Consider the following 27699-nt stretch of genomic DNA (forward strand, 5'->3'; position numbering starts at 1 on the left):
ACGTGCAAGGATCTTGCTATCCTTGTGGAGTCGTTTTAAGCTCAAAGGCTCGGGCTCCGGAAGGGGGTTTACCCAGGCCCCGCACAGCCGCTGGCATACACAGCAGTCAGGAAAGGCTGCGCCGTGGCGCCCGGTCCACTCTTTCCTGTTTCTCCCAGCTTTTTGTTCTAACTTTCCTTGTGTCTTGGCACCATGTGAAGGCAACATCTGGAATACCAGGAAAATGGAGGCCTGGATTTGAGAGCGAAGCTGGGCCTGAGCGCAGGGAGGGAGGATGGAGGTCAGTGTCAACATTTGCCACCACGAAGCTCAGGCCTCCTTTCAGCCCTAGGGCCCTGCAGCCCTGGGGAGAGCTTTTTTCAGAGGCGGTAACCTGGGCCTCACGTGGACTTGCCACTCCTCCCAGGACCCTTTTCCAGTGGCCATGGTTTTCTCTCGTGATAAACTAGGGTTCAGTTTGGCCTCATTTAGTTTCTAATAATAGTTCTCACTTTGAGATGCTTGTTGGAGGGTTGTTTTGTTTTAGTTTGCTTTTCTGCTGACCTTTGAGCAAATAAAGTGTTTTGTGTGGAGAAGCCTCAACATTTCATTTTCTCTCCTTTTGTTTTCTTTTTCTAACTTCAGCCATACTTTCAGCACCACCGAAAAATTATACACAAACAACAGCCCTCTCACCTGCTTAGACTAAAGCTTTTTGCACGACTGTTGCTTGCACCATTCAGAGTACACACACCTCCACCTACCAGCCCACAGGAGGGAAGCTCAGGCCCTAAGCTCTTCAGGAGGTAGGTCGGCTCCTTTCACACCCTAGTTGCCCACCCAGGCAGTGACACAGCCAGCAGCAGGGTAAAGGCACACTTTGCGGTCCTGGTCCTGCAGCCGGACAGCCTGTCTTCCTATGTAGTTGCAATCTGGACTCCCATTTGCCAGTTCCGCAGACACTCCTGTCTTGATTGAAGTGTTTAGCTTGGACTAGTTCCTCCAGAGGCTGCGGGATGTTAATGGGATACAGAGCTCCATTGCTGGGTATGATAAAGCAGGGTGCAGGCGCTGTGGCATTTTCTAATCTGGATTAGGAAACAATGCCAAGAAGCTAAATGGCGGGAGAACAGGGTGCTCTTTGTTCAGCCCTGAAGAGCCCGTGGGGCATTCTGTGGCGCAGCTTTGACAGGGTGGCTACCTACAGGCCTGCATTTCTAGGCATTCTCCAGGGGAGAACAGCACAGGGCCTTCACAAATGGCAGTGCAGAGCCTAAGGAGCCTCCTGAGATGCTCATTAAACCAGGAATGGTGGTGATCACTTAGGACTCAGAGGGCAGCTGAGGCACCAGTCACGGCCTCCACCGGACGGACATAGGCTGACTTCCCTGGACCCCTCAGCAATGGCAGACCCAGACCTGCAGACACTGTTGCTGCTGTGCACCGGCCTGCCAGTGCACAAGATGGGATCCACCTCCCAGTTAGCCCAATTTTATAGGCCCTATAAAATATGCCAATATTGTTTAAAGAATATTACTAGCCCCATTCTATGGCCCCTTAACCAGGGCATTTTCAAGCTTATTTTCCAAGTTGGAAATATGAAAAAATAATCACTACTTCCATCAATGTTTTTTTCCTCTTCTGAAGAGAAAAAATATTTATTACACTGACTCTCCAAGTAAAGAAATATAAACTTAGACAGACCTACCTTTTCTAGAGTAGTGACAAACATTTAGGGAAATAAGGACACCAAAAGTATTGTTAAACTTTTCTCATAGCAAGAGCTGGTTATATAGACATTAAAAGATTGCTGAGGTTTCAACACTTTGGATTGAGATGATATGAAGCACAAGCCACATCTGCCTCCCTGCTCTGCATCCAGAGTTTTCAGTCTTTCTACGTGGGACATCTAAGCTCCGAAAATGCTGGTCCTCTTGTGCTGAGTTTACTGGCTCCAGCTCATCTGTTACAGATGCGAGCTCTCCAAAGCTGCTCATCTGTGGGAGCTGCGGATCCACAGCAAGGGAACATTTCTTTGTCTTGTGCAAGAAACTAGCATTTCCCTTAAAGTGCGTGTGAGAAGGATATCTGCTCTTAAAACTGAGGGCACACCAGCACTGACAGGCATACCAGGCTTTCAACACTTGTAAGTAATACACATCAGAGCTGATAAGGAATTTGGAGAGGTGTCTCTCAATTTTTTTTCCTGCATTGTCCATCTTAATCCGAGAGAATGCTAACCATCCCTTCCTGAGCTGTTGTCAAAAAGACACCTGCCTGAGCCCATGGGGTGGTTTTTGTTATTGTGATGATTCCTTTAATGGGACAGCAGGCAGGTACTTGCAGGGGAGCCTTAAGCCAGTATTGGGCTGGCCATGCAGGCTCAGGGAAAACGCTGATGCCCCTTGCTTACCATACATAAAGCAGCAGCTTGGACGTTGGCAGTTCCTTCCAACCTCTCCAGAAGCATTTTTTACTTGGGACTCTCCCCTCTAAAAAACAGAGGGCAGGCCTAGGAGAGACCTGTGCTCCCAGGAGCATTTGACCACAAGCCTGACTGCCCTGCCTGCGGAGGGTCCTCGAACATCTGGTGGCATATGACTCTGCTTGGCGCTCAAGGAGAGGCACAGGAATCCCCAGATTTCATGTTGAGAGGCCCCAAGGGGTGGCTTTGCCTCCCTCGAGGGCCATCCCTCATCTCCCCCCCCCCAAATCGCATGTATCTCAAAGGGTCCTTTGTGGTTTGAGGGCCCTACCTTGCCCCATCCCCCAAAGTGCTCACATTTATACTCAGTTTCCACAGCCAGGATCTCGGCGAGGCTGCCCCAGCCAAGGCCAAGCTCGCGCACTTAGCGCTAGAAAAGAGGAGACACCTATTGGCAAGAAAGAGCGCTAGAAATCAGGGCTGCGCCGAGGAAACACCAGGGGGACACCCTACCCAATCCGTGCGGCGCCGGCCGCCCGCGCCCTCCTGGACGCTCAGTTCTAGGTCGGGCCGCCAGGCTCCGGGGCTTCCTTGCTGGAGGCGCGGAGCGTGGGCAGCAGGCGCTGCGGCCCGGGGCCCGGGGGCACAGGATGGGAAGCAGGCTTACCTTCCTCGGCCGCCTTCATGGTGCCGCTGGCGGGCGGCGCGGGCCCCAAAGTTTCTCCGCTCCCGCAGACTGCGGCCGGAGGGCCGAGTGGAAACTTGGAAGGGACTGGAAAGCTGGTACTTGGCATCCACGCGACAGCGGCGGTTCGCAGCGGGAGGAGGAGCGGCCACGGGCGGCGGGGCGTCCGGGCTGGGCTCTGGGAGCCGGACTCTCCCCGGCGGACACGCGCTGGGCCGGCTCAGCGCCGCGCGCTCCGGAGAAATGTCATCAGGGGACGTGCGCGCGTGGCAGGCCCGGCTTCGGCCCGGGACCCGCGCGCAGCGGGGCCGAAATGTGCGCCGCACCCGGAGCCCGCGCCCGGCCGCTTGGATCCGGCGCGGCGACCCCGCCGGCGAGTTCGGAGCCTCTAAGTCTCGCTCTGACGCAGGGCTGCGCTCTACCGCCTCCCTTTTTAAAGCTGGAAAACACCTCCCCCGCCTCCCTGCCGGCCCGGCGCTCCGCGCCCCCTCCCTGCAGTGACATCACGCCCCTGCCCGCCAGAGCCGGCTCGGGCCCGGGGGACTCAGCGCCGAGCGCCGCCCTCTCTGCGCCGCAGGGGCAGCTCGCCGCTCGGCTGGGACTCGGGTCCTCGGCGGTGGGCAGAGGCACACGAGACGGTGCAGGGGCGCGAAGGATGGGCAGAGGTGCACTAGCGGGAAACCGGCTCAAGTGGCGCGGGTGGGGACCACAGCCTTGCGGGCGAAATGCCGGAGGGGAGGGCGCGCGCTGCTGAGAAGGGCGCACTGGCCGGACCCGACGCCTGTGTCCACGCGGGGGTCCAGAGAGAGCCACGCTCTGCGTTAGTGAGGGGGCTGGGGTGCGGATGGCGGCTACGGTGTAGAGAAAGGCCTGCATGCTGAAGTCATTATGTAAAATCGCAGGCTTCCCCCGCTATGGAAATTTGGAAAAGCGCTTCCACTGGCAGGCCCGAGAAAGGAAATTCCCATCCCGCTAAATTACTAACAGATTGCTTGGCCATCCCGGGTTGGTCTAATATCATTTTTTATTCTGTAAATATCGGCGCGACCCAACTTGCGGGTTGCAGGAGCTGAGTTAGGGGTCGAAGAGAGCGCTTCCATCTGTGGGTCCCTGTGTGTCCTCACACACCCCGGGCGACCCTGGGGTTTCCAAAGGTGGGCAGGGCTAGTGTCCAGCCTACTTTGGACGCCACCTCGTGTCGATTTACACTTTCCTCTTTAAAATCCACCCCCCATCTCTCCGGGCGCCCGGGCAGCTGCCAGAATGGACCTTATTTTCTTGTTGGCTGTGGATGGAAGGGTTGAGTGTCGAGGTGATTAAGAGTGTCTGATGTATTAGAAATCGTAAATGTACTTGCGACAACATATGTGATTTTAAATAAACCCAAAAGCAAAACGGGTGTGTGCCTTGGGGCGGGAAAGCGTCGGGACGCCTGTAGCATATTGCTGTGCCGGGGGGGTGCCCCCAGAGGACTCTAGGGAATTGGGTAGGGGTGGCTTGGGTTAATATTTGACCCAAACAGTGAGAGGCGCTGGCCAATTGGGTGCCACGTTAAAAACCAGAAAGTTTCGCGGAGAAAACCTGTCTAATCCACTCTCACCTACCAGGCCTTTCCTGAGACTCCAACTCTGCAGAACTCGTCTTTCCACGGGTCTCGGCTCAGGGCACCATCGCCCAGAGCTGCGGGCCGGGAGGACGCAGGGTCTGGCGTGGCCACCTGTGGACCCGCTCGCGCGCTTGGGGTTCGCGGGGAGTGAGCTCCTCATAGCCCGCTAAACTACTAACTAGGTGCGGAGAGAACCAGAGAGGTGGCCAGGGCCGAGTAGCTGAGGGACCCCGTGAGGACTGTGAGGTAGACGGCGCCCGCCAGGGCTGTCCACACCCGGGGCTCCAAAGTAACCCGAGGCCGCCGCTAGGGGGCACCAGGGCCACGCCCCCTCCCTGCCCCCAGCTCTTCTAAAAAAAATCTCTCCAGCAGTCCTGGTGTCCCCGTCTTGGGTGCCAGGACTCTGCCTGGAGTTTCCGTCCCCGCCCACCCTGCCAGGACTTTGCCGGCAGAGTTTCCGTCCCCGCCCTCTTCTTCCCTCCAGGTCCCCGCCGGCGGGACGGAGGCTCCGAGGCGCGGCGAGGAGCGGGCCCGCGCGGGGCTGGGCAGCGCCCGGGCGCGGAGGTGGCGAGGCGCGTCAGGGCCACCGGCGCGCCCTGCTTGCCGGTCGGCTCCGCGCGGCCGCCCGGGCCCGGGGGATGCCACTTGGGAGGCGCGGGCGGGCGCAGCACCTCCCGTCCGGCTCTTCCGCGCCCCCTCCCGTCCCTCCTCCGGCTGCTCTTCCCCCTGCTACTCCCCCTTCAATAAATAACTTTTCACCCCGGCCAGAAACGCTCTTTCCTGTCTGTCTCAATGCCCTCCTTATCCCCCGCGGTGACGGAATCCCGGGCCTGTTTCCCTCTGTTTAATGCCGTTGCCGGGACCACGCTGGCCGCGCGCCAGGGCGCACGGAGCTCCGAGGCGGCGGCGCACGGAGCGCCACCAGCTCCCGGCTGCGCGCCCGGCCCTGCCGCCGGCCTCTCCCGCCGGCCTAGCTCCCCGCGCGTCCCTTGCGCCTCTTTTCCTCTTCTCCGCTCTCCTCTCCAGGTTTGTTTATAGCTGCTACTAGGAGAGACGTTACACGGATTTTATTTTAAGAATTGGTGGTGACTAACTATGTTAAAAGGAGCTTAGGATAACAAACAAGACTATTTTTAGATTACTGTTGTTTCTGTGAATTATTGGGGGCAAATACCCCCCGAGTAGCTTAGCGTTTTAGAAGTGACTTTGGATGCCAAATCCCTTTTCCAAGAGCGGACTCGGATGTTCTTCTGTGTTTTCTAGAGACTGAAGAAACCTGGTGTGATGACACCACTGCTGCCGGCTCCCGCTGGGAGAGGCGTTCCCAGCGCAGCCTTAGCACCTGAGGTCCAGTCCAAGAGGCCCAGCTCCCAGGCTCACCCTTCTGCCCCAGCCCCTTTGGGACCCTCCATCCACCTGTGCCTCCTCTGAGCTGCTCTGCGGTCAGGCACCTGGAATCAGGTGGGCCCTTCCACTAAACCACACAGCCACATGCTTCTTGCTTGTGAAAATCACGTCAAACACCTGTAGTTACGTGTGTCCCACACGTGCTCTGCTGTGTCTACAATCTAAGCCACAGTGGTGGTCACTTTAATGTTCCCATTTCAGCTACCTGCACACCTCTGACTCAGTTCCTAAAATGGCAAGTGTGAGTCCCCCTCTTTTCCTCCCAGTGGTACCTTCCAACCAACAAGGAGGGGCCCAAAGGCGAGAGAATGCTAGAAGGCTGGCCCAGGACAGTAGGGTGACCTTAACAAACTACAATGATAGGGCAGGTTGTTTACCCCACACCTGAGTGTGTGTGTGTGTGTGTGTGTGTGTGACGCCTGAGTGTGTGTGTGGGTGTGTGTTGCTTGAGACAGAGCCCAGGCGAGGATCTAACCTTGGCCACACTCCCAGCCAGGTTACTTCCTGTACTAAATTTGTGTTAAAGTGCGTGCAAGTCTCAGGTGGTTGGAGTTGAGAAGGAACTTCTTTTGGTGCACTCCTGTGTCAATAGTTGCAGACCTTCCTTTCACTTTGGGGTTTTCTTGAAAACCGTAACTTTGGGGCTCAGCAATCCTACACCGAACTTGTACTTGCAAAATGCCTCTTCAGTCCTCTCCTCTTGGTGTGGAGGGTCCTTCATTGGTCTGTGTGCCTGTCCTCAGCCCCGCTGCCCATTTCCTGCATGGCTAGCCAGTCTGCTCCACTTTAGATCTTGGATGCCCTGTGTTAAGGGTTGGTTACCAGTCTGGAGCACTCTTGGGAAGGAAGCTCGCTGGCTGGGAGTGTGTCCTGAGGGGATGCTGGGCCCCTGCTCCTTGTCTTTTCTTTGCTTCCCAGTCACCATGAAAGGAATCGCTCTGCTCCATCCTCGCTCCCCACCATGATGTTCTGCCTTATTGCTGGGCAAAAGTGATGGAGCCAACCCACCATGGAATGAAGCTTCTGAACCATGAGCCAAATAAATTTTTATGCTTTTAACTTGATTTATCTCAGGTATTTTGACTCAGTAATGGAAAGCTAATCACCCAAGGTTGAAGAATTGGATTGATTACAGTGAATGAAGCACCTTCCCCTGGTCCTGTGCCCAGATATCGAGATCATGTTCAGTCTGGCAGCCAATGTTACTCGCCCTCTACATCCCAGGCCTGAAGTAGCTTCGCAGGAATTTCTTTCACCAAACCTTTTGGAGTCACTTTGACCACTACTGAGAGTTCAGAGTTCTCTTGCTGCAAGTTCATCACCCCGTGTTTAGCGGGCACCTCTTGACCTTCTTCCCACTCACCGCTCCACCCTCCCGTCCAGGGTCCCTCCACTGTCACCTGGCTTTGCCTCCCCTCGCTGCCTGCCTGCTTGCCTGCCCGAACTGGTGGTCCAGACAGCCGGCTTTGCTCTGTGGCCGAGCCTACGGTCTACACCTAACACTGTGCCAGAGGCACGGAGAAGACTCTGCATCCTGCTGCAGCTGGGCAAGTGTCCCGTGGGTTTCTGGTAAGAGCACTGGACTGGTGTCCAGTCTGCTACTTTTCTGTTCTGTCTAGTGTTTCAGTCACTGGAAGTAAGATTTATTTACCTCTGTGAGTCTGCTTGTGCTCGCCAGTCTTTGGTTACTCATCTGGGAACTCTGAGGAATACCTGCAGCTATGCTCTTCATATCCTTTTCCTGGATGGCCCTGTCTCTGTGATGAAACATCCCTCTTGATGTGTGTCTGTCATCTTCCTGTCCTGTAACGATCTAGCTGAGATAATTAACATATACAGACATGAGAGATATTTTGACTCTGTTTTGGGGGATCAAGTGGCCTCACTGCTTTGGACCTGTGATGAGGCAGCAGCACACAGTGGAGTAAAGTGAGCTGACTCATGGCCAAGAAGCCAGCAGGAGGAGGAGGGAGGAGCTGAGGTCCAAGGATCGGCCCGCCCTGCAGCTTCCGGGGCGGGTCCTGCCTCTGGGAGACACTCAGCATCCAGACCAGCACAGCTGCTAGGGCTGCCTGTTCTGAGTGGCTTTTCTGTGTGGCCGCGTCACTCTAGCTAGCGCCTCTGCACCTTTCCACCCTTTTGTGGCTGTATACGTCTCAATCTGAAGTGTATCCTACAGACAGCACAGAGCTTGATCAGGTTTTTTAAATCCAGTCTGACGATTTCTGTCCTTTAGTTACACTGGGAAATCCATTCACATTTACTGTATTATTCATATAATGGGATTTGCATGTGCCATTTTGTGTATGTGTGTGTGTGCGCGCGCGTGTGTATCCTGACACTTTACACCTAGCTACCTCCCCAGCCGGTTTTATTTTGAGACAAGGTCTGGCTGAGTCGCCTGGGGTGAGCACAGTTTGTGAGACTCCTGCCTCAACTTCCCATGTTTGTTTTTAATTTTCCACATCTCTTTTTTTCTCTCTATTGTGCCTTTTTTGCTTTTCTTTTGCACTAGGTGAATATTTTCTAATGTAGCTTTTCTCTTTGTTTTTATTTTCTTGTCACTTCCTTTATGGTTGCTCGTGTTCAGTATTTACATTTATCTTCACAATCAGCTTTAGGTTTGCATTAGTTTAGTTTCAGTGATACAGAAGAACGTTATTTCCTTATAGTTCTGCTCCTTTATTTCCACTTTCATGGCGCTCTGTCCGCTGTGCAACGAACAGTAACAGTACACTGTGATAATTATTAGTTTGCCATCTGTAGTCACTTCCTTACTTTAAGGCAGTTTTGCTCCCGCCCCTGCCTTTGTGTCATCATTGGCAAATATATCACACACGTGTTATACTTCTGTAAGTTACAGGCCTGGCACTACATTAAATACATATTATTTTATACAATTACTCTCTAAGTGAGTTATGAGAAGAAAAGAGAAAATATGCATTTATACCATCATAAAATTGCATACTGCCTTTACTGGCATCTGTCTTCGTGCGGATTCAGGTTACCGCCTAAGTTTTCCTGCTTTAGCATGAAGAACTTCTTCTGTTTCTGACAAAGTGGGGCTGCTAGTAGCAGATTCCCAGTTTTTACTCCTCTGCAAGAGTCTTAACTGCACCTCAAGAAAGCTCTGCTGGCTGCAGGGTATTGGCTGACGAGTTTCCCGGGCCACTTGGGGTACAGTTAGCTCCAGCCGCCCAGCTCCAGTGTTCCTGCTGGGAAGTCGGAGCTGCCTTTACTGAGGCCTCCGGGAAGCCGCGCTGTTTTCTCCTTTCTACGTGGAGACTGTCCTTGCCGTCACTTCCGGCATTCCTACTGCCATGTGGCAGCTTGTGAGTCTGCTGAGCTGACCGTGCTGGGCTGGGGTCCTCGGGTTTCTTTGTCCCTTCTCTCCGTATCTTTCTCCTCCTCCCATCTCCTGCTCCCTCTTCTCTGTCTAATACTCCTAGCGGGCACACTCAGGAGTACCCCGCATTCTCTCAGGCTGGCTTTAGGTTTGCTTTTTCTGATTTTCTCTACAATGTCCGTCCTTCCTTCCTTCCTCTTTCTTTCTTTCTTTCTTTCTTTCTTTTTCTTTCTCTTCTTCCTTTTTGTGATGGTGCTAGGCACTGAGCCCAAGGCCTTCACATTGAGCTACATTCCCAGCCCTTTCTTACTTTTTATTATGAAGCGAGGTCTCACTGAGTTGCCCAGATGGCACTTGAACTTGTAATGGCTCAGGTTCCTGTGTGTCTAAATTATAGGTGTGCGTCACTGTGCCCAGCTTCTCTCTGTTCTTGATTTGCATAATCTCTGGATTTTTTTATCTCTAGATTTTTTAAATTCTTTTTTCAACGTGCTCAAATTTGTTGCTAAGCCTCTCTGGTAAGTTATTTACTTCCAGTGTTGTACTTTTTGTTCGTGAGCTTGGTTCTTTTCTGTAGTTCCTGACTCTTCGTTACAATCTACTTGGTGTAATGGTGGCATCATGCCTTGCTTGACTTTATTGATCAAGTCTCATGTCAGCTCTGTGAATAGGTTTGTGGTGGATAAGGTGGAGTCCCCTGTCACTTCCACCCTCTGGTCATGCCGGCACTTTCTATTATCTGCTTCATTTTTAATCTGTAAATTATGCTTGTGCGTTCTTTGTATCATGACTTTTATCTTGGAAATCATCCGGTTTCGATAATACCTGGAAGCAACTCTGGGGTCTCCCACTGCGCCCTGGTTATTGTCATTTGCTTACTTGTGTGTTGATGCACTCCTGGGCTGCTGTAGTGAGGCGCACCTGCCTCCACAGCACAGCCTCTGAGGTGGCCCCTCTGGAGAAGGCCCGCCCAGCTCTGATGCCCACAGCGGGAAATGCCACCCCAGCTTTCACCAGCTGAGAGAATTGCTTCCATTTTGTTGGGCCTGATGATTGGGGATTTTGCCCGACATGGCCAAAGAGAGCCTGAACACTATAAGAGTCACTAACCACAGCCAGCTAAGATGCTCTTCCCACCACAGGCCTGGGGAGAGGGCAGGTCTGAAGGAAGAGAGAAGTAAGCTTCCTTTAACCAGGAGGGAAGAGAGAACCAGCGAAGCCTCACAGTGGGTTGTACCCCCTGGACCTTCTGTGTTCACTGGCCCCTGGCCCACCCTGGCTGCATGTGCAGAGTAGCTCAGCACTAGATGGGTACCGCACTTCTGCACCCAGCTGCACCCAGCTCAGGCCTCATCCATGCCTCACCTTGTTTTAAGAGGGCCGTGCAAAGGCCTACGCAGATAGCCTGTGCTCTCCAGAACCTGCCTCCGCGTGTTCCATTCTGGGGACCCAGAGACCACATCTGAGCAGCCCTGTGCCCTGCTCAGGAAGGCCGGGGCTGACAGGACACATGCTAATACCTTCTACAAAATTCCGTATTTGTCTCTGTAAACCCACGGCTGTTTTCCTCTCTCACACTAATAACCAGTCATAATCAGCATTCTGATGACTGCACTGTGACCTTCCTTAAATCACAGTTTACCCAAACCACCACTAAGCAGCAGTTGAAGCAATCATCTTGCGCCTGCCTTGGGTGATGAGGCCCTTTTGGGTTGCTATCTGGTACCAACGACTCAGCCCTGCCTGCGTGTGGCAGAGCTCACAGGCTCAGGGCTCAGCTCTCCCACCTGGATGCACAGAAGCCCACAGCTTGGCTTTGCCCAGCTTCCCAAACTATTTTTAAAGTGTTTGATTCAATAAACTCTAAGCAAGTTTTGCCAGGCACTTTTTCCGTTAACTTTTAAACCGGAGTGAATTTCAAGGGGAATTTAATCCATGTGCTTCTGACTCATTTACACTTAACCCATTAAAATGTTGGGTTGGGATTTTGATGTCCAGGAAGACAGGACTTCTGGCAGCCTTGGGTTCTCCTTGGTCTCCGGAATGGCCCTGCGCACGGTGCAGGTAGCACCACTGTCCCACTGCAGCCCAGGGCGCCCTTGGCCCATGCGGTGACGCAGAGTCTGCCACACCCAGACCATTTAAAGCGGGTTTTCTTTTTAAAATTGTGGTAAAATATGTGCAACACCAGACTCCCCATTTTAGCCCATTTTTGAGTGCACAGAGTATACTCACCATCTTCCACAACCGTCACACTATCCATCCGGAACGTTCTTCCAAAACAGGCTCTGTGTGCGTGACCACCAACTGCCCTTCCTGGCCCTACCAGACCATGTTGGTCCCGTCCTCGTGGGCCGCCTTTCCTCGGGACCTCACAGGAGTGAGCCAGGCACAGTCATCTTTTTGCGCCTGGCTTATTCCACTCAGCACACTGTCCTCAAGATTTTCCCCTGTTACAGCATTTTATTTACTCCTCTTTTCTTTCCCCTCCTCTCTGCTCTTCCCCTCTCCTCCCTCCCCTTCCTCTCCCTTCTTTCTCTTTTCTGAAACTGACCTTGCTAGGTTACCCTGGCTGGCTCTCAGCTCTTGTTCTCAAGCTGTTCTCCTGCCTCGGCCTCCCTAGGAGCTGGGCAGATGCATGGATAGCAGGTGCCTGCTGTTCCTCCTGATGTCCATTTGGCCGCTGACGGGTCAAAGTTAATGCATCACTTTTGTTTGGCTTCTCCGAATGGTGCTGTTGGGATGTGGGAGTGTGTATCTGAATTCTGCTTCTGGTTCTGTAGCGTCTATGTGGCCGTGTGGCTTGTGCTTGCTTCTTAGCTGGAGTTCTCTCAGTAGGCAGGGGTAGATTCTAACAATGCCCTCTGCTGTGACTCTAGGGTCCCTGAACTTGCTCCCAGCAGAAGCCTGGGGATGCCACAAGCAGCGCAGGAAGGTGCTCAGGACAAGCCTTGCTGCTGCCCAGAAGGCAGAATGTATGGTGTCATCAGGAAGACAGAGTTGTTGAGCGTGGTGGGTAAGGCTCCTCCACTGCAGCGCTGAGGTGAAGGGTCTACAAGCTGACCTGTGAGGAGCTCTGCTGTGCCTCTTTCCCTGTGTCCCCATATGCTGGTCTGGTGCCCATCCCCAGGCACTCTCTGTTGCCTGCCCCTGTCCTGTGTGGACCATCAGTGCCTGGAGCCCCGTTAGTGGTGCCCAATCACTTCCTGGGGAATTACTCGTTGTCCCATCACTCCGTCCCCACAGGGGCTCCAGGGACACACGGTAGGTCTTTCCATACTTGTAAGGGGTCAGGCCCTGCCAGTGGGACTGGAGTGGTCATGGAAACTGCTCCAGGGTACCGGGGTATGGAACTCAGTGACCAACCACCAAAGGGACTTGACTGCCAACAGGGCCACAGGTCCTATCAAGGGTATTGCTTGTGTCTGGTGGCTGACAGTAGCCACAAGCCCTCAGGATGGGCAGCTGTAATACATAACTGGCTCCTTCATGGTGTGATTCCTTCTGAAGGCCCGACAGTTTGGCCAAGGGGACCAGGGGCCTCTGGGCTGGGGGAAGGTGCATTGGTACTGCTAAGGATGGCGGCGTCTGGAGCCTCTGGGTGGCCTGTGATGGGAGGGGGTCTGACTCAGATTGTTAGATCCTTGAGGGAGGCCCAGCTGGTCCCGAGTGGCAGCCATGGTGAGGCTGCAAGTGGCAGTGGCAGGGGCAGCCCCTGGCTGAGGTTCTAATCCTCTCCAGGCTTGGGCTTCCTCTGACCCTCACCGCAGGTCTCTGTACCTTCAGATCCCACAGCAATCTCTTCCTGCCCTCTCAGCTCCCCCTACAGTGCCCTCTCATTGCGTTTTATGAGTTCCCCTCAGTGCGCAGCCTCCATTGCCGGCAGAGGGCTCCATGGTTATCTGTGCTCTGGCCTTCTCCCTGTGTGCCCCACTTTCCTTTCCAGTTCCTCTGTCCATCCACCCCACCAGGGTGTTTTGGCACATCGGCTTTAAACTCCCCAAGAGCTGGGAGCCCCCAGGAGCCCTGCTTCTCACAGAGCCCTGTCCATGGTCCTCCGGCTGCCTCCATGTTCCTTCTCACTCTGTCAAATACTGAGGAGGAGCCCAAGGAGGTCAAGGAAAGAGCTCCATCCCCAGGTGAGAGAGACAACCAAAACGGACACAGCCAGACTCTCCAGCCTCACCCTAGAGGTTCCCTGGGGGAGGGACAGATTTAGAGGTGCCAGGGCCCCCCATGAGGGCACCGCTCCCAGTGCCTCCCCCTCCTGTCCTGGACTGTGTTTCTGATCACTGACAGGCTCGCTTCTCTCGGAGGATCCCACCTGGCTGCCCCACCTGGAGCCCTCACCTGGTCCAGGATCCAGCTGGCTTAGGACACAGAGCAGCTGGCAGTGGGGCAGGAACCTTGGCTCCCAGGCCCTGTTACATGCTTGACATGGCATCTGTAGCCTCTCAGGGGCCTCCAGAGTTTATAGGAGCCTCTGTCCTGGGATCATGTATGATGAGAGGATGGCCAGAGATGGAAGCCCAGCAGTGTGGCACCTGTCTGTGGGAAGGGCTCTGATTAGAGTCCTGTGGAGGCTGGCAGATGCTCCGTGGCTGTGCCATGGTGTGCATCGTAGAAACTGATGCACATATGACATGAACACATCAACAGTCGTTTCAGTCAGAGGAACTGGTGGTGCCTCTCACAAGTACCTGCAGGCACTTCAATGATAAGTTTTAGCATTGGGGGACTACAAGTAAACTCTCAAGAGAAACAGAGAGAAATACTGACAATTAAAGGCACCTCTAAGGGGCGTCAGAGTCAGATGCATAATTGAAAGGAAATGGTCCACATCCTTATTATGGCCTCAGTTAATCTTCTGTGCAGAGCCTGACCTACATGAAGATGTCTAAAAGGAGCAGCTGAGGAGGAGACAGGCAGGGCCCGGCATGGCACTTTCCCTCCCACCTCCAGGCTAGAGAGGTTGTCCAGTCCTTAGGGACTCCTGAGTGAGCCGAATCTCCCGTTCCTTGACAGCCTCATCCAGGAAGAAGTCTCTGAAGAAGAACCTCAGGTGTCTGCAGGGCTGGGTGGGGGACCCCAGGTGCCTCTTTGGGCATGACATCAGTGAGACTTACTGCCCTTGTACTCTGGGACAAGGTCCGCGTTTGCACTGGTAAGGCCAGGCTTCCCCAAGCCCCTTGAGAATTGTTGCCCATGTCTTCTGTAAACAAACCATTCTGTCTGGGAAAAGTGGAGCCACAGCTCAGCAGTGCTCAGAAAAAAAATGTATGTGAAGTCATGCAATCGGTTGGCTGACCCTTTGTGCGGTCAGTACTCCAGCGTTTCCCAAGACACAAACCCATTGAGAGAGCCAACATTTTAAACCTTTACATAAAAATCGCACGGAAATCCACTCGCTCTCCACAATCACAAGAGAGAAGCAAGCATCCAAGATGCTCTGCTCTTCTGTGGGAATCTGTGCATATTCCCCTTCAAGGCATGGTGTTTAGAGGTACCCAGGGCACCTGATGCAGAATTTGGATGAGTCTGTGTGCATGTAGGGCACAGTCACAGTGTCAGCCTAGGACAACCTTCCCTGCCCAGGGCCTGCGTGGTCTGGTGCAGGGTGAGGCAGTAGGAGAATCCTGAACAGTCAGGATGCAGGAGGAAAGCCAGCCTGGACATTGCTGAGAGCCTGTCTATAAAGGGGGGACCCCCCCCCAAAAAAGCAAAATCACTGAATGATTTCTAAGTTTCCTTCTAGGTCTTTTAGCAAATTCTGTCATTAGTACCGAGTGTGTTCAGGATTCATCAAAATGAATACGGAGACCTGAGTCCTTGGCCTCTGCAAGGTCTCCAGGGGCCCTGACCCAGAGGCACACAAGACCTCTGGCTGACTGCAGCTGTCACCGTAGGCAGCTGGTCCATGGCTCCAGGGGCAGCCTACTGAATTCTTCCCACCAGGACCAGTGGCCTGCACCTTGGTAGTTCCTTAGAGGAGGCAAACAGGCTTCTGGTTCCAGGAAATGCACACCATGTGTACAGAGTGCCTGTAGACAATGGGTGGTTTTTCAGGCAGAGGAAGCCCTGCTGCCCAGGGAATCTCGAGTTCCAGTTGATTTGGCTCAGTAAGACACTTATTTTCTCTGGATTCCTTGTCATCTAAGCTGGCCAGAGCCAGGACTTTCTTAGCGTGGTGGGTTCTGTTTCTTGGCTTCTATCCCCCTCTCCTGGAACCTGCTGGAATGACACCTGTTCTCACTGGCGTCAACGTGGACTGCAAAGAGGATTCTGGGGATATTGTGGGTACCAGAATTGGGCAGAGAGGGTGAGAAACTGGGCATTTGCACAGCAAAGGAGCCCCAATATTTATGATTACTGAAAACACTTGGCAGGGCCACAAGTAAGTGTCTTGTGCTTCATCGGAAGCCAAACCTGAATCAATCCTGCCCCAAACCACTGGACACTCCTTGCAGGGTCATCCCTCCCAGACTGACCAGTGGGCCAGGCAGAAGGTGATGGGCACCTCTCCAAGTAGGGGCCTAGGGAAGCAGGTTTGAGGTGCAGCAGGAGTTCTGTGGCTGTTATGGGGAGATGGAGGGTGTGGGGCTCTGTCATTAAGAGCTTCATTGTAGAGGAGTGGTTTCCCTAAAGGGCTGCACAGGCCAGTCCCTGTTTGGAGGGTTGGAGAGGCCAAGCTAACCATCTCCCTGGCCCTTGGGTGCCCCAGAGGCCAGTCCAGCTAAGGATGCATGGGTGGGATGTAGGTGCTTGTCCCTGTGTGGCTCCTACTGAGCCCTCAACTGGGGGACATCACTGTGGACACCAGGAGGAATTGATCAGTCCATTCTACCCCCTCAGATCTTTTACAAGTGGCCCTGAGGTGAAGGCAAAGGGGCTTTGGGAGACCTGTAGGGAGTTGACCCTGTGGCTTAGGAGATAAGGCACTGGATGTGGCCGTGTTCACAATCCCATTTGTGGAGAGCGTCCCGGGTTCTGGGGCAGCTGTCTCCACTCTGGGGAAAGTAATTTTTAACTTAGAGCCTCCCCTCCCCCTTCTTCACTGGTACTGATACAGTGCTGAGCACCTCCAGGTACGACACTGTCCTGTGGGGAGGAACACAGGTCTCCCAGTGCCATGGACATCAAGGGTACTAGGCACAGGTATCTGAGCAGAAGGGGCCAGACTTGAATGGACTCCAAAAGTGGGGGGCCAGGAAGGTGCTATGGGACAGGAGAAGGGGCAGGGGTGAGAATGTAGGCTTTCTCTCCCCAGCACTGCCCAAGAAAATGTGGTGACTGCTCTGGCACGCATGCTTTCTGTATCCATCTTGTAATATTAAGGTGCCTTTAAGCATCTGGCTCCTGATGGTCAAGGTGTCTGAAGTTCCTCCAAGGTTGGAGGGTCAGGGGTGGAGGAGGAGGTAGTTTTCCAGGTGGGTGACAGGCCACGGAGCTCAGCTAGAGAGTGGCAGTCGGGCCAGGTGGGCACAGCTGGCAGGCCCTGCCCCTCCACAAGGACCTCAGGCTTGTGTCTGGGGCTGCAAAATTGCAGTGACTGTATGCAGCAGATGGTAGATGCAGGGGCCTCTGGCCCAGTGCTGGGCACTGACAGTGTTCCTAGTGCATCCTGAGCCGTGACTCCTGCTGAGCCCGAGAGGCTTCTCCTGCCTCATACTCCAAACCTGTCTGCACTGTCCTCGTTGTCCACACCCTCAGTTCTGTTTTCCATGTCTGTAGTATCTGCTGAGCAAGGGGGAGGGATGCAGGGGCTACGGCAATGCCAGAGGACCAGGATCCACCTCTGTGGCCTGGGTGCCACTGTCCTCTCAAGGGCCATGTGGGTGCTGTCTGATATCCAGGCCCTCACCTGCTCATCTTTCCACCAGTGCTGATGAGCACAGGAGCCTGACCAGCAGCAGGCAGCCCCCACAACCCCGAGGCAAGGGTGGAGGGGAGCCTGCCATACAAATGCCTTCACATGACCCCATGCCCCTGGGACTAAGGGTGGGGACCTCCAGCTGACTTCACTGACCCCTAGGGGAGGGTTGTCATAAGAAACCTGCTAGTGTCAGCAAAGCCCAGTGTGTGTGTGGGTACGTATGTGCAAGCGCTGACTCTCTGGGGGCCCTAAGAGCACCTGGGGAGACTATAGGACCCAGAGGAAAAGTGACAACTAACCAGTGAGGGGTCTGAGGCTCAAATGCTACTTCAGCTTCTCCTCCTTCACAGCCTTCTCGCTCTTGGGAGCCCTGGGCCTACCCACTAGGCCATGGCCGCCCCCACAGGCCAGAGCCACCCGGCAGCCACAGCAGCTTCAAGCCACGCTAAGAGGAAGACTGCTCACAGATCCTCCTGGGCAAACTGGCCCTCGGTCAGGAGGTTATTGCTGGCCAGTTTTCCTACCAGAAAAGAACAAGAGTGGTTTGAGCCATCGCAGCCTGGGTCCCAGCCATCTAATCTGCTCACCTAGGAGGAGGCTAGTGTCCTAGCTGTTCATCTTCTAGACCTTTCCCCATCCCGGTCCTTAGCTAGCAGAATGTTCTCATTACACTTTAAAACATTTTATTTTGAACACAGACTCATAGCACATTGAAAAAAATGTTAAGTTATGGGGAGGGCCTCCTGTCCCACTCCTGCCAGCTCTGAAATCATGGCCAGTAGTGGACGCTGGTGGTCATGGAGCTAACTAGACTTCTCAGGCTATGGTGCAGTGCCACAGCTCATAGCCACCCCATTCTGTGGGTCCCCAAGACCCTATGATGGTTTTGGATCACAAATGCTCCTCACAGGCAGAGGCACATGGCTGGTCCTGGCAGAATGAGGCAGGATCACTAGGAGTGACCTTGTACTTCCTGGCTGACCTGAGGTCAGCAGCTCTGCACCTGTGGATGCTCCCCCTCATGACCTCTGCCTTGCCAAGGGCTTGCAAATGGTGGAGCCGAGTGACCATGAGAAGAAACCTCTGAAACTGTGAGCCACACATCTTCTCCCCTTTTATCATAGTGATGGATATTGCTAGCAAGCACATTGATGCTGGTGATCACTGATTGTACTCCGCATTTTATCAGTGAAATCACACAACATAGCAATTTACTGTGGCTTCTTTTTGTCATTTTTTTCCTCAACTGTGTCGATCTTGTCATAGAGCTGGCTTTTGGATTTACTGGCTTCTATTTGTGGTGACACTCACTTCTATCTTTGCTGCCAGCCTTTCAGTTGCTTTGGGCTTACTCTGCCGCTCTTTCTGGCTTCCCAAAGTGGAAGTCTAGATTTTAGAACTTCCTCTAAGTATTTAAATGTGTCAGTTTCCCTCAAGCGCTACTTCAACTAACTACCTTCCAAGTCCTGACATATTTTTACTGTTACTCAGTTGGAAATAGTTCAGAATTTCTCTAATCGGTTTTTCTCGAACCTGTGTGGTCTCCATGTTGGATTCCAGGGGTTTGTTTTTCTGGGGTCTTGCTGACCCACCACATGGTTTTCTTACGAAGGTTGGGTGTGGAGCCCTGAAATTGCAGGCATCACCCCGATTCCTCTGTCCTCTGGGTTTCTGTGGAGTTGTGGTCCTGGTTCCTAAGGAGACGTGTCAAAGATGCCAAGCTAGCCATGGATGTGACTGGCCTACATGTCCATTGTGGTCCGGATGCAGCCACCCCTTACTTCACCTTAACATTCTTTCTACCTTTTTGTGAAGTGTTCCTTTCTGTCTTCAGTGACACTATGTGAAGTCTATATTCCAAATCCTATCAAGGCCATCTGGTTTTGTGATGCTTCTGTTGGTACACAGTACCTGTCCCATCCTTTTGGTATCAGCTTCCTGTGACATGTGGTTAGTTCTGGTTTTTATCCAGGATGACAATCTGCCTTCTGGCTGAAGCATGTAATAAATGTACAGAAGTGATCTCACAGATGACAGTGTGGACACAATGCTCAGATGGATGCCTCCTGGCCTCAGGGGGTGTAGCTGTGAGCCACAGGGGGCCTGGGCCTGCCCATGACTGTCTCAGGAGAAGTTTTTCTATCATGGCTTCCTTGCTGGATTCTTACAAGTAGAAGAAGCAGCACATGGCACTTGTCTGATCTGTTCTGGCTTCATGGTACATGTGGTATGGGAACAGTGTAGCCCTGATTCAGAAACATTGCGTGATGGTCACTACCTTTAGAATGGCATGAGGGGGTAGAGAGCCCCCATGTACTCATCTGACCAGCCACCACCTATGCACCCAGCAGTGTGTACATCTGTTCACCTCTGTACCACCCTACCCAGCTGTCTCCCTCACCCGTTACCACCCCCTTGCTGATTCTGCTCACTGTGTGGCACTCTGCCCCCTCTACTACATCCCTCTCTGCATGACGGTTCCCTACGCTTGGTATCAGCTTCCGTCCTGCCTCTCCGAGGAGTGTGCCCTGGTTCTGCCAGCTCCATCACCATGTCACATCCCTTTCTTCACAGGCAGAGCTGTGAATGTGATGTCCCTACATGCACCATGAATGCCACTGGACATCTGTGACTAAAGTGCTGAATAAGAGTGGTCTCCTGTTTCACAGAGCTCCCAATGAACAGGAGAAGTCCCAGCTGACTCCTGTACACCAAACGCCCTGCCTGGACTCCGACACCGAGCAGCAGTTCTTCTGTTGCCCTGTGGTGGTAGAATGTACAGACTGGCCGTCACAGGTTCTGAGCAGATGCAGCTCTCCAACTTGGAAGTGTTAATGCAAGCCAGGGAGAATGTGACTGCCCTGTGGTGGCTGTCCTTATTCCATTCCAGGGCACATTTCCTTTTCGTGAGCCTGTTCATAAATGTGGGCCACACCAGATTCAACGATCCTTTATTAGGGTTTATTTTCTTTAATCTAGCAAAAAACCGACACTGCAGATGCCTTCTGAGTTACTTGCTGTGTGCCAGGCATCTGCTTGGAGCCTCTTCTCATCCACTGCCTCATCTGCCCTGGGCAGTGGCATCCTGTGGGGTAACTTCTGGTTCACAGATGAGTACCATCCTGGCTTTCTGCAGTCTCTAACTCGGACTTAACATGTCTTAACTTGTACAGCCTGATGTTAAACTGTTTCTCCTAATTTGTATTCAACTAATGTAAGGCTAGTGAAAGCTGCTACATTTTCAGGTTGTGGTTAGTGGTAGTTTTTCTGAGACTGTCTACAACTTATTATGATCATGCTAATATTTTTTTGGAGACAGGATCTTCTTATGTAGTTTAGGCTGGTCCTGAACTCATTATGTAGCCAGACTGGCCTTGAACTTGTGGTGAGCCTTGTACCTCAGATCCCTGAGTGCTAGGTCAACATCCAATGTGGTTGATTTATTTTAATTTTATGTTTATTTATTTAGTGGCTGCTTTATTTTTAAAAAGCACAACACGAGTGTCTAAGGTACACTTGGCATTCTGTACCCTGGAGCCCTGGATAATATAAGGTTTCATCTTGTGAACTGCTGGCAATTATGAGCCCAATGCCCCTAATTCAAACTGTGTCAAAAGAAGGGAAGAGGATACCATGACACCCAAACACTCCTAATTCAGCACACACAGAAAAGCAGACAGGCGACCCCACTTAGCCAAAGGTTCCCGGACCAAATGACAAAAACACTGACACCTTGTGGCAAATACGAGAAACAGTGCTCTCCAGTCACAATGTCTGTCTGGGAACGAGGAATGCTCAAGCATTGGAAAGATAACCAGCTAAAGGCATTCAAGTCAAAAGGCACCGAAAATCGTGTGGGAAGAAATGAAGCTTTATTGTGGCTGATGCATTTCTTCTTTGAAAGGCAGAAGCTGATGGGAGCCTGGGTGGACAGTGGTATCAGATCCACGGCTCATCAGGGATACTCCTTTGGCTATCACACAGCTTGGGCCTTCCCTGAGGATTTGGGGGCAATGGGAACTACATTCGGTGGGAAATAAAGAACAAGGTCACACACAGCCTAGTGCAAAAAGGCCTGTGAGAGGCTGCTTTAGATTACCTGAAAGGCTTTCTTTCAGCCCAGAGGCTGGGGTTTTATCAGCTCCTCACTGAAGGTCTTGCTGAGAACTTTGGAGGATGGCATACACTATACCCAGCTGGGCTACACATAGCATGGTACACAGGAGAGAGAACAGCTCTGAGAACAGCTCAGAGACCCCCAGCCTGACCAGCCAAGGTAGCTGCTCACAGACAACCTCAGTGCAGCTTGGGAGATGGGGCTTTCTACCTTAACATCACCTATGTGCTGTGAGTATTTACAACCACACACAACTAAGGACACCCATGAACACAGCCTGTGAAGCATCTTTGTGTGTTTCATAGGCAACTGATTTCTACATAGAGGAATTTGTAGGTGTGACTTATACAAGTATAAAAGGCTGGGAATTTAAAAAACACATTCCGTAACAGCAATGCCTTTGAAAAATGATTTATATTTGTCACTGCAATGGAATTATGTCCAGAAATGTTACCATTTGGTCACCTGGGTTTGCATGTGTGAGGCGCACACTCTAGGGAAGGAGTCATGACTGTGTGAGTGTCCACAGGAGAGCGAGACGGGCATCTGAAGGAGACGGCAGCAGCTGCAGAGGTGTGGACACGGACGCTGCTATCTGATGGGAGTGCGCAGGTCAGTCGGCTCCAGCTCTAGACTTTATTGTTCAAGCATGAATGGCTTCCGGTATAACATTATTAAAGAATTTAGATGCTGGAAACTGCAGAAATCAAACTTTCATTTCTCAGAAGGAAAAGTCCTTCACAGCAGAAGTGAAGGAATTCAATTCCTTTTTGCTGGTAGGTCACACTGCCTCAGCATATACCCCAGAGGGACCAGCCTGGGTGTGGGCAGCCCTTACCCTTGTCAGAACACCCTGGCTTCCAAGCTGCCCACCGCAGGGTCTCCACCCAGGCTCATGTCTTCCTCAGGAACAAGGTGCAGACGCTGTGCTCCCTGGAGACGCCAGAGGAACCAGTCCAGTCCTGCAGTAGGTTCTGGCCCTCAGGAGGTCAGCTTGGAATAGCTGGGAGGAGAAAGTTTGCGCTTCAAGTACTTGAGGACGTAGAGTGGGAGGCAGCTGACCACGGTGATCGCTGACACTTTCCACAAGAAGGTCACAGTTGTGATGAAGGCAACATCTGTTGGAAGGAGGCATTCAGTGTGAGAGCCAACTAAGGAGCTCCCAGGCCCCCAAACCGCAGTGGTGACCTGACTGGACCCCGAGAACTCCCTCAAGTTGTCTACTGAAGTTCTGCCGTGCACTTGCATAAGCAGCCTAACTCAGCCTCATGGTGTCTTTACTGCCATGCTGCTCTAGCTGCATGGCGGTGCAACTGGCTCTCCTCAAATGGGATGGGTCCTGAGAACAGGTAGAGACTGTGCATGACTAGTGCTTCCATGTAATTATGAACAGGTAGAAAGCACTTCCAAAACAGGACTTGAAACAACACTGCTGTGCTGCTCATGGGAGGCCATCAGCTAACCAGACTTTGCTCTGCCCAGGACATGCAGGCCAGTCTTAAGGTCCAGCTGTCTTTATAGGGTTTTGGAGAGTGAGTGGCAGCGCCCTGCCTGGACACAAGGCTCAGATGTGCCTGTTTTTCAGTGCTTCTCAGTGTGGCTGTTCTTGGAGCATCTCACAACTACTATAGACAAACTGCTCAATGCCTTACCAGAGCTGTGCTAGAAATAATGGCTATTAACAGTCCTCATGACAAGAGCTGTTTGGGAAACATGACATTTGTACAATTCAATTCTATATAGTGCAGAAATCCCTGTAAATTGTTGTCAGAAATTAGGATTAAAAATTGTCCCACTTGGAGTTTACACAAATAAGTGATGTGGAGAAAGCAACTTTCCTCTGTACAGGAGATCGGGGACCATAAAGGAAAGGTCACAGGAGATCTTACTCTGCATGTGAGAAACCCTGCAAGTGTTTTAGGGAGGGAAAAACAGCCTGGGTCTCACCCCTCCTCCATTCAGAAGCCATGATACCTAGGGTTCTGGATCCACTTCCATGCAGGGCTCACAGGATGTTGCAATGTTAGTAGGAAGGGGTAAGGCAGAGAAAAGTGGTTTTTTTTTTTAATTACTTAAGCATCTTTATCAATTTTGTTTGCTGATGTTCTTCACTCTTTTATTCTGGCTTTTACAGTTTCTACACTTGTGAAAGAAATGATAACTTCACCTACCTAAAAAAGCTCCAAAAGATACTCTGCCTATACCTGTTCCAAGACAAAACAGGAACAAGAACATGAAGGACAGAAAAAAAGGACATATCAGGACATTTGTAGTGGTTAGCTACCAATGAAAGAAATACATTAAACAGTATAGAAATATAAACAGAAAGAAATACATTAAAAATATTCGCATGAAATGCACTTTTGATTGTGCTTTTTTTCTTACTGGGGATCAAACTCATGACCGTGCACTTGCAAAGCAAGTGCTTATGCCACTGAGCTAAATCCCTAGCCCTTGTGATGGTGCTTTTAACCACTTCATTTTATCACCTGTTACAATGTAGTCTTTTAAACATGTGAGTTACATTAATTTCTTAAAAGCAAACACTCAGGAATGTCCCATTGGATCTGGTTCTGAATGTCTTAGAAGAGGGCATCTCAGAACAGTGCAGACCTGACACTGTAGGTTCTGTGACCTACTCAGACCCAGTTCAACACACTGCTGCTCATCGCCAGGCCTGGCCCTAGAAGAAGCTGGTCCAACCTCCAGCCTAGATGAGAAAGCCAAGGCTCGGAGGTTAACAGTTCTGCCCAATTCATATGGCTGCGTTCGTCTGCTACTTCTATACTTTCTGTTTGTAAATTCAGCTTTGTATTTGCTCATATAACATTAGATTAGATACTACAGCTTGGCTTTTCAATTTCAGTATTGTGCTTCTGCTGTTTATATTGTCAAATGAGGGAGACCTGCTATTAAAATGAAGTGCCATAAAAATAAACCAACAAACCAACATTTCTCCATATCTAAGTGCATTAATCATGATCATATAGGAAAATATAGTATGTGCTTATTCTTCAAGCAAAATTACTAAGATGTTCTAATTTGAAAATGGCCCTTTCTTACATCCAAAGATCTATATGTTTTTGGTAAATGTTTAACATAAAACATGGACTTTTAATTTTTCCTGCCTATATGCTCTGCACTACATATGTATGGAACAGTCTGATAAGGGTGGGGTACAACCCGACTGGGCTCATTCATTGCAAGTTTAACTGCTGGTGTGTGGAATGGCTTTGTGCTCACATCTGTTTGCAAACTTTAGTACACTAGCCACTCAGAAGTCACAGTGTGCAGGGATAAGTGTGTGGCTGACTCACCAAATCAATCACCTACGAGAACACTTGTTGCTACTGACATGGTGTGGAGAACACATCGGGTCCGCTTTTCTCCTTTTTGAAATCTTGGATCTTTTCTTCTCATACCAGAAAGAGTACTTGCTCAGTGCTCATGCCACAAAGCCACCTGCTTGATGCTCTCGGGATGTTATGTTCTACCGTGCGTACAGTGACCATCATCTTACCCTCTGCTTTTGTCCCCTGAGACAGACTTGGCCATGTCGGGGAACCAAGTGAGGCTTTATGCTAAATGATCCTCATCTGAGTGAATATCATCTTAGTTTTTTTCTCTGCCTTCATTTAAAAATCTTACAAAGGAATCATATTTAGTCTTCTTAGCTACATTTACAAATTACGGGAATGACCCAGGGATCTGACTGACTAACGACACTGCTTTCATTCCTTGCAACTTCTGGCTGGAAAAGGCCTGAGATTTGGTAAAGGAGAGATGAGTTTATATGACGAAGTGGCTCAGCAGGAGTGGACCAGTGAGGGGGTGGTGAAAGTCCTGGAAATGGAGGGCACAGAGGATTGTAGAGTCACAGACAGGGAACAACAACAGGTTCGTTTTGATGGTTCATTTCACTCAGGAGGTGTGGTTCTGAAGGTTGGGGAAGGCCTCCAGCCCATTTCTAGGGAATTCTTATCACTGGGGAAGAGCTGAGTGACAGCCCAGGGAGAAATAGAGCATTCTGGGCTCCTCTCACCTGTTTCTTCTCAATCTGTAGAGAACAGTGATAGAGGGCATGATGGTGAGAATTACAATTCACAGAGTGCACACCTGTCTAGCACTCTGTGGGCCCCAGACTCAGAAACAGGGCTCAGGGATGTCAAATTACTGTGCCAAACCCCTAGCAAATCATAACAGGTTGGGCTGGGCTGGAGAACAAAGCCAGCACTGGAAGTAACTGAAAGACAGAGCTGAGACCCCATCCTGACACTGACCTAACATCTAATGCCATGAACAGCTGTCTAGTGGAGCTGCATTCTGTGACCTGAGAGTGGAGTGGAGCGTGTGACTTGTGGGCATCTGGGTTTTCTCTCAGGAAGTGTCTGCCTTAGAGTAGCCAGTGGATTGTATCATGACAATAAGGACAAACTGGATATAAATACAACTTAAATGTCTTTTTAAGAGCCAAGATGGTGAAAATTTTAACTTTAAAAATTATTGCAAGGAATTTTACCTTTTCACAAAAATTAATTTTTGTGTTGTGAAACTTTACAGTATGGGTTTTATTGTGATCTACAATTTATGACAATGTTTTACACAGTAACAATATCATAAGTTGTTTAAAAGCTACTAACAATGATTCAAAACATAATTTTAAGCCACTTACCAAAATATTCATTTAGAAAAGCGAGTGAGGCCACATAGCAGCCTAAGCTGAGGAACTCCGCCATGACCATTAGCCAGTGCCATGTTCTGACGGTCAGTGCCACCATGAGCAGCTCAGTGAGGATCAGCGCAGTGAAGGAGATGGCCACGACGTGCACAAACTCTGACTCAAAGAGCACCAGGGCTCCATACATGAGAATGCCCCCTGCAAGACAGTGGCAGAGTGGTCTCCTGTAGGACAGCTTCCTCTGCCTGACTTGGAAGCCGAACTGCTTTCTAGGAAGGCCAGGAAAATGACCATGGAAATAGGTAACTCCTACATAACAGCTAAATTACAGGGTCAGGTATACACTCATCCTCTGTGTGGTCAGTCAACCAGCCAAATGGGGCCTTATGGGTAAAACAAGGTATGGCACTCTCCTGGTCATTTAGAAATGCCACATAGAAGCCATATCTGCGTTTCAATTGGTGTGAATAATGACTCCTTTCACATAATTTATCTCATCTGCAGCAATTACACTTAAAAGAATCACTTAACCTGGAACACCAATAGAGTGGCTAATGACTTCAGTTATATAATTCAGACTTCTTAGAGCCTTGGTAGCATCACTCCAAGAAGGAAAGACTGTGCAGTATACAGTGTAAAAAGTGCTTGTTAAAATTTTTTGAGTCAATATTTAATTAGAAACAGGTCAGTTCTTTTTAGTTGACATGCATCATTTAACAAATATCAATCCACATTTCTGTACTTTAAATTTACAAGATTAATATGAGGCAACATTAAAATTTTGATACAGTTGTAAGTGATTAGAATTTAACCTGGAAGTGAAAACAATATAGCTAAGAGAAGATAAAAAATATTTCTCTGGTCCAGTAAAATCAGGTTGTGTCTTACCTTGGTAAATGCTGATTAGAACCCAGATGAGGAAGGTCTTGAAGGATAATGATCTTCCCTTGGGTACACAGAAGAAAAAGGTTGTTAAAAGAGCACGACAGCATGGTTGGCTTGCATGTTTCCCAGGAATGAGGTGGAGGGAGCTTACTAAAAGTCCCAGGTCCTCGAGCCCAGCATACAGGTTGTCCTGATCTCATCTCCCAGGGGGCACACCTCAGATGAACCCTCTCCTCCATACACCTGTCCCTGTAGAAGCTGCCCCTGTAGGTGTCACAAGCTCTACTAAGCTCCTGAGGTTGATGGGGTGTGGTGTGTCCTCTCATCTGATCTACATGATTCCTAAGCCACAGAGATATGTTCTCCTGCTTCCTAGCAACCCAGAAGTTGACATCTATACACAAACATCTAAATGAACTAGGAGATAAAGACTCTCTTTATAATAAAAATTTGCCTTTACCTCTTAATTTCTTGGGAAGAAATATTTTTATATTTACTTTTGAGTTTCTTCACATTAAAAAAATGTGACAACTCTTCAGTAGCAATAGCCTATCTCAACTGGACCCTTAAGTCTTTTCTGGAAAAGCTGCCATGTAAGCACAAGGTTTCTTGTGCAATAATTCATTGCTTTAAACTGAACATAGGTTTTGAGGGATGGGCCAGAGACAAAAGACCCTGCTCGTAGATTGCTTTTGTTT

At 50.8% G+C, this 27699-nt stretch overlaps 3 protein-coding genes across 8 annotated transcripts in view; 1 reads left to right on the top strand and 2 right to left on the bottom strand.

The window, feature by feature from the left end:
* Positions 1-2902, bottom strand: part of Nfatc1 (nuclear factor of activated T cells 1) — a 110089-nt gene extending 107187 nt beyond the window's left edge. The window contains exon 1 of the mRNA XM_063231405.1: positions 3-2902. Coding sequence (XP_063087475.1) covers positions 3-294 — 292 coding nt within the window. The 5' untranslated portion in view covers positions 295-2902. The remainder of the gene's footprint in view (positions 1-2) is intronic.
* LOC106026112 (atherin-like) lies at positions 2900-22558 on the top strand. Its single transcript, XM_063231409.1, has 5 exons — positions 2900-3754; positions 5959-6156; positions 7486-7671; positions 12328-12464; positions 19896-22558. The coding sequence occupies exons 1-2, from the start codon at positions 3055-3057 to the stop codon at positions 6039-6041; spliced, it is 783 nt and encodes a 260-aa protein (XP_063087479.1). The 5' UTR covers positions 2900-3054; the 3' UTR covers positions 6042-6156; positions 7486-7671; positions 12328-12464; positions 19896-22558.
* Positions 21172-27699, bottom strand: part of Atp9b (ATPase phospholipid transporting 9B (putative)) — a 351973-nt gene continuing 345445 nt past the window's right edge. For 5 of the 6 annotated variants that reach the window (XM_063231400.1, XM_003463321.5, XM_063231403.1 and 2 more), the window contains 4 exons: positions 27005-27062; positions 26111-26314; positions 23610-23642; positions 21172-22556 (listed from right to left, as the gene is read on the bottom strand). In XM_063231400.1, coding sequence (XP_063087470.1) covers positions 22420-22556; positions 23610-23642; positions 26111-26314; positions 27005-27062 — 432 coding nt within the window. In that variant the 3' untranslated portion in view covers positions 21172-22419. The remainder of the gene's footprint in view (positions 22557-23609; positions 23643-26110; positions 26315-27004; positions 27063-27699) is intronic. The other variant, XM_003463322.5, reaches the window with a different exon arrangement.

Source organism: Cavia porcellus, unplaced genomic scaffold (assembly GCF_034190915.1).
Source record: "Cavia porcellus strain 051 isolate PalLab524CR breed Dunkin Hartley unplaced genomic scaffold, mCavPor4.1 scaffold_20, whole genome shotgun sequence".
NCBI classification, from domain to species: domain Eukaryota; kingdom Metazoa; phylum Chordata; class Mammalia; order Rodentia; family Caviidae; genus Cavia; species Cavia porcellus.

Bases quoted from the DNA above. Each gene is read 5' to 3' on its own strand.
- LOC106026112 (XM_063231409.1), top strand. From the start codon at position 3,055: ATGGGAAGCAGGCTTACCTTCCTCGGCCGCCTTCATGGTGCCGCTGGC. The intron at 3,755-5,958 runs GTGCACTAGCGG...TGTGTTTTCTAG, and splicing joins GGCGCGAAGGATGGGCAGAG to AGACTGAAGAAACCTGGTGT.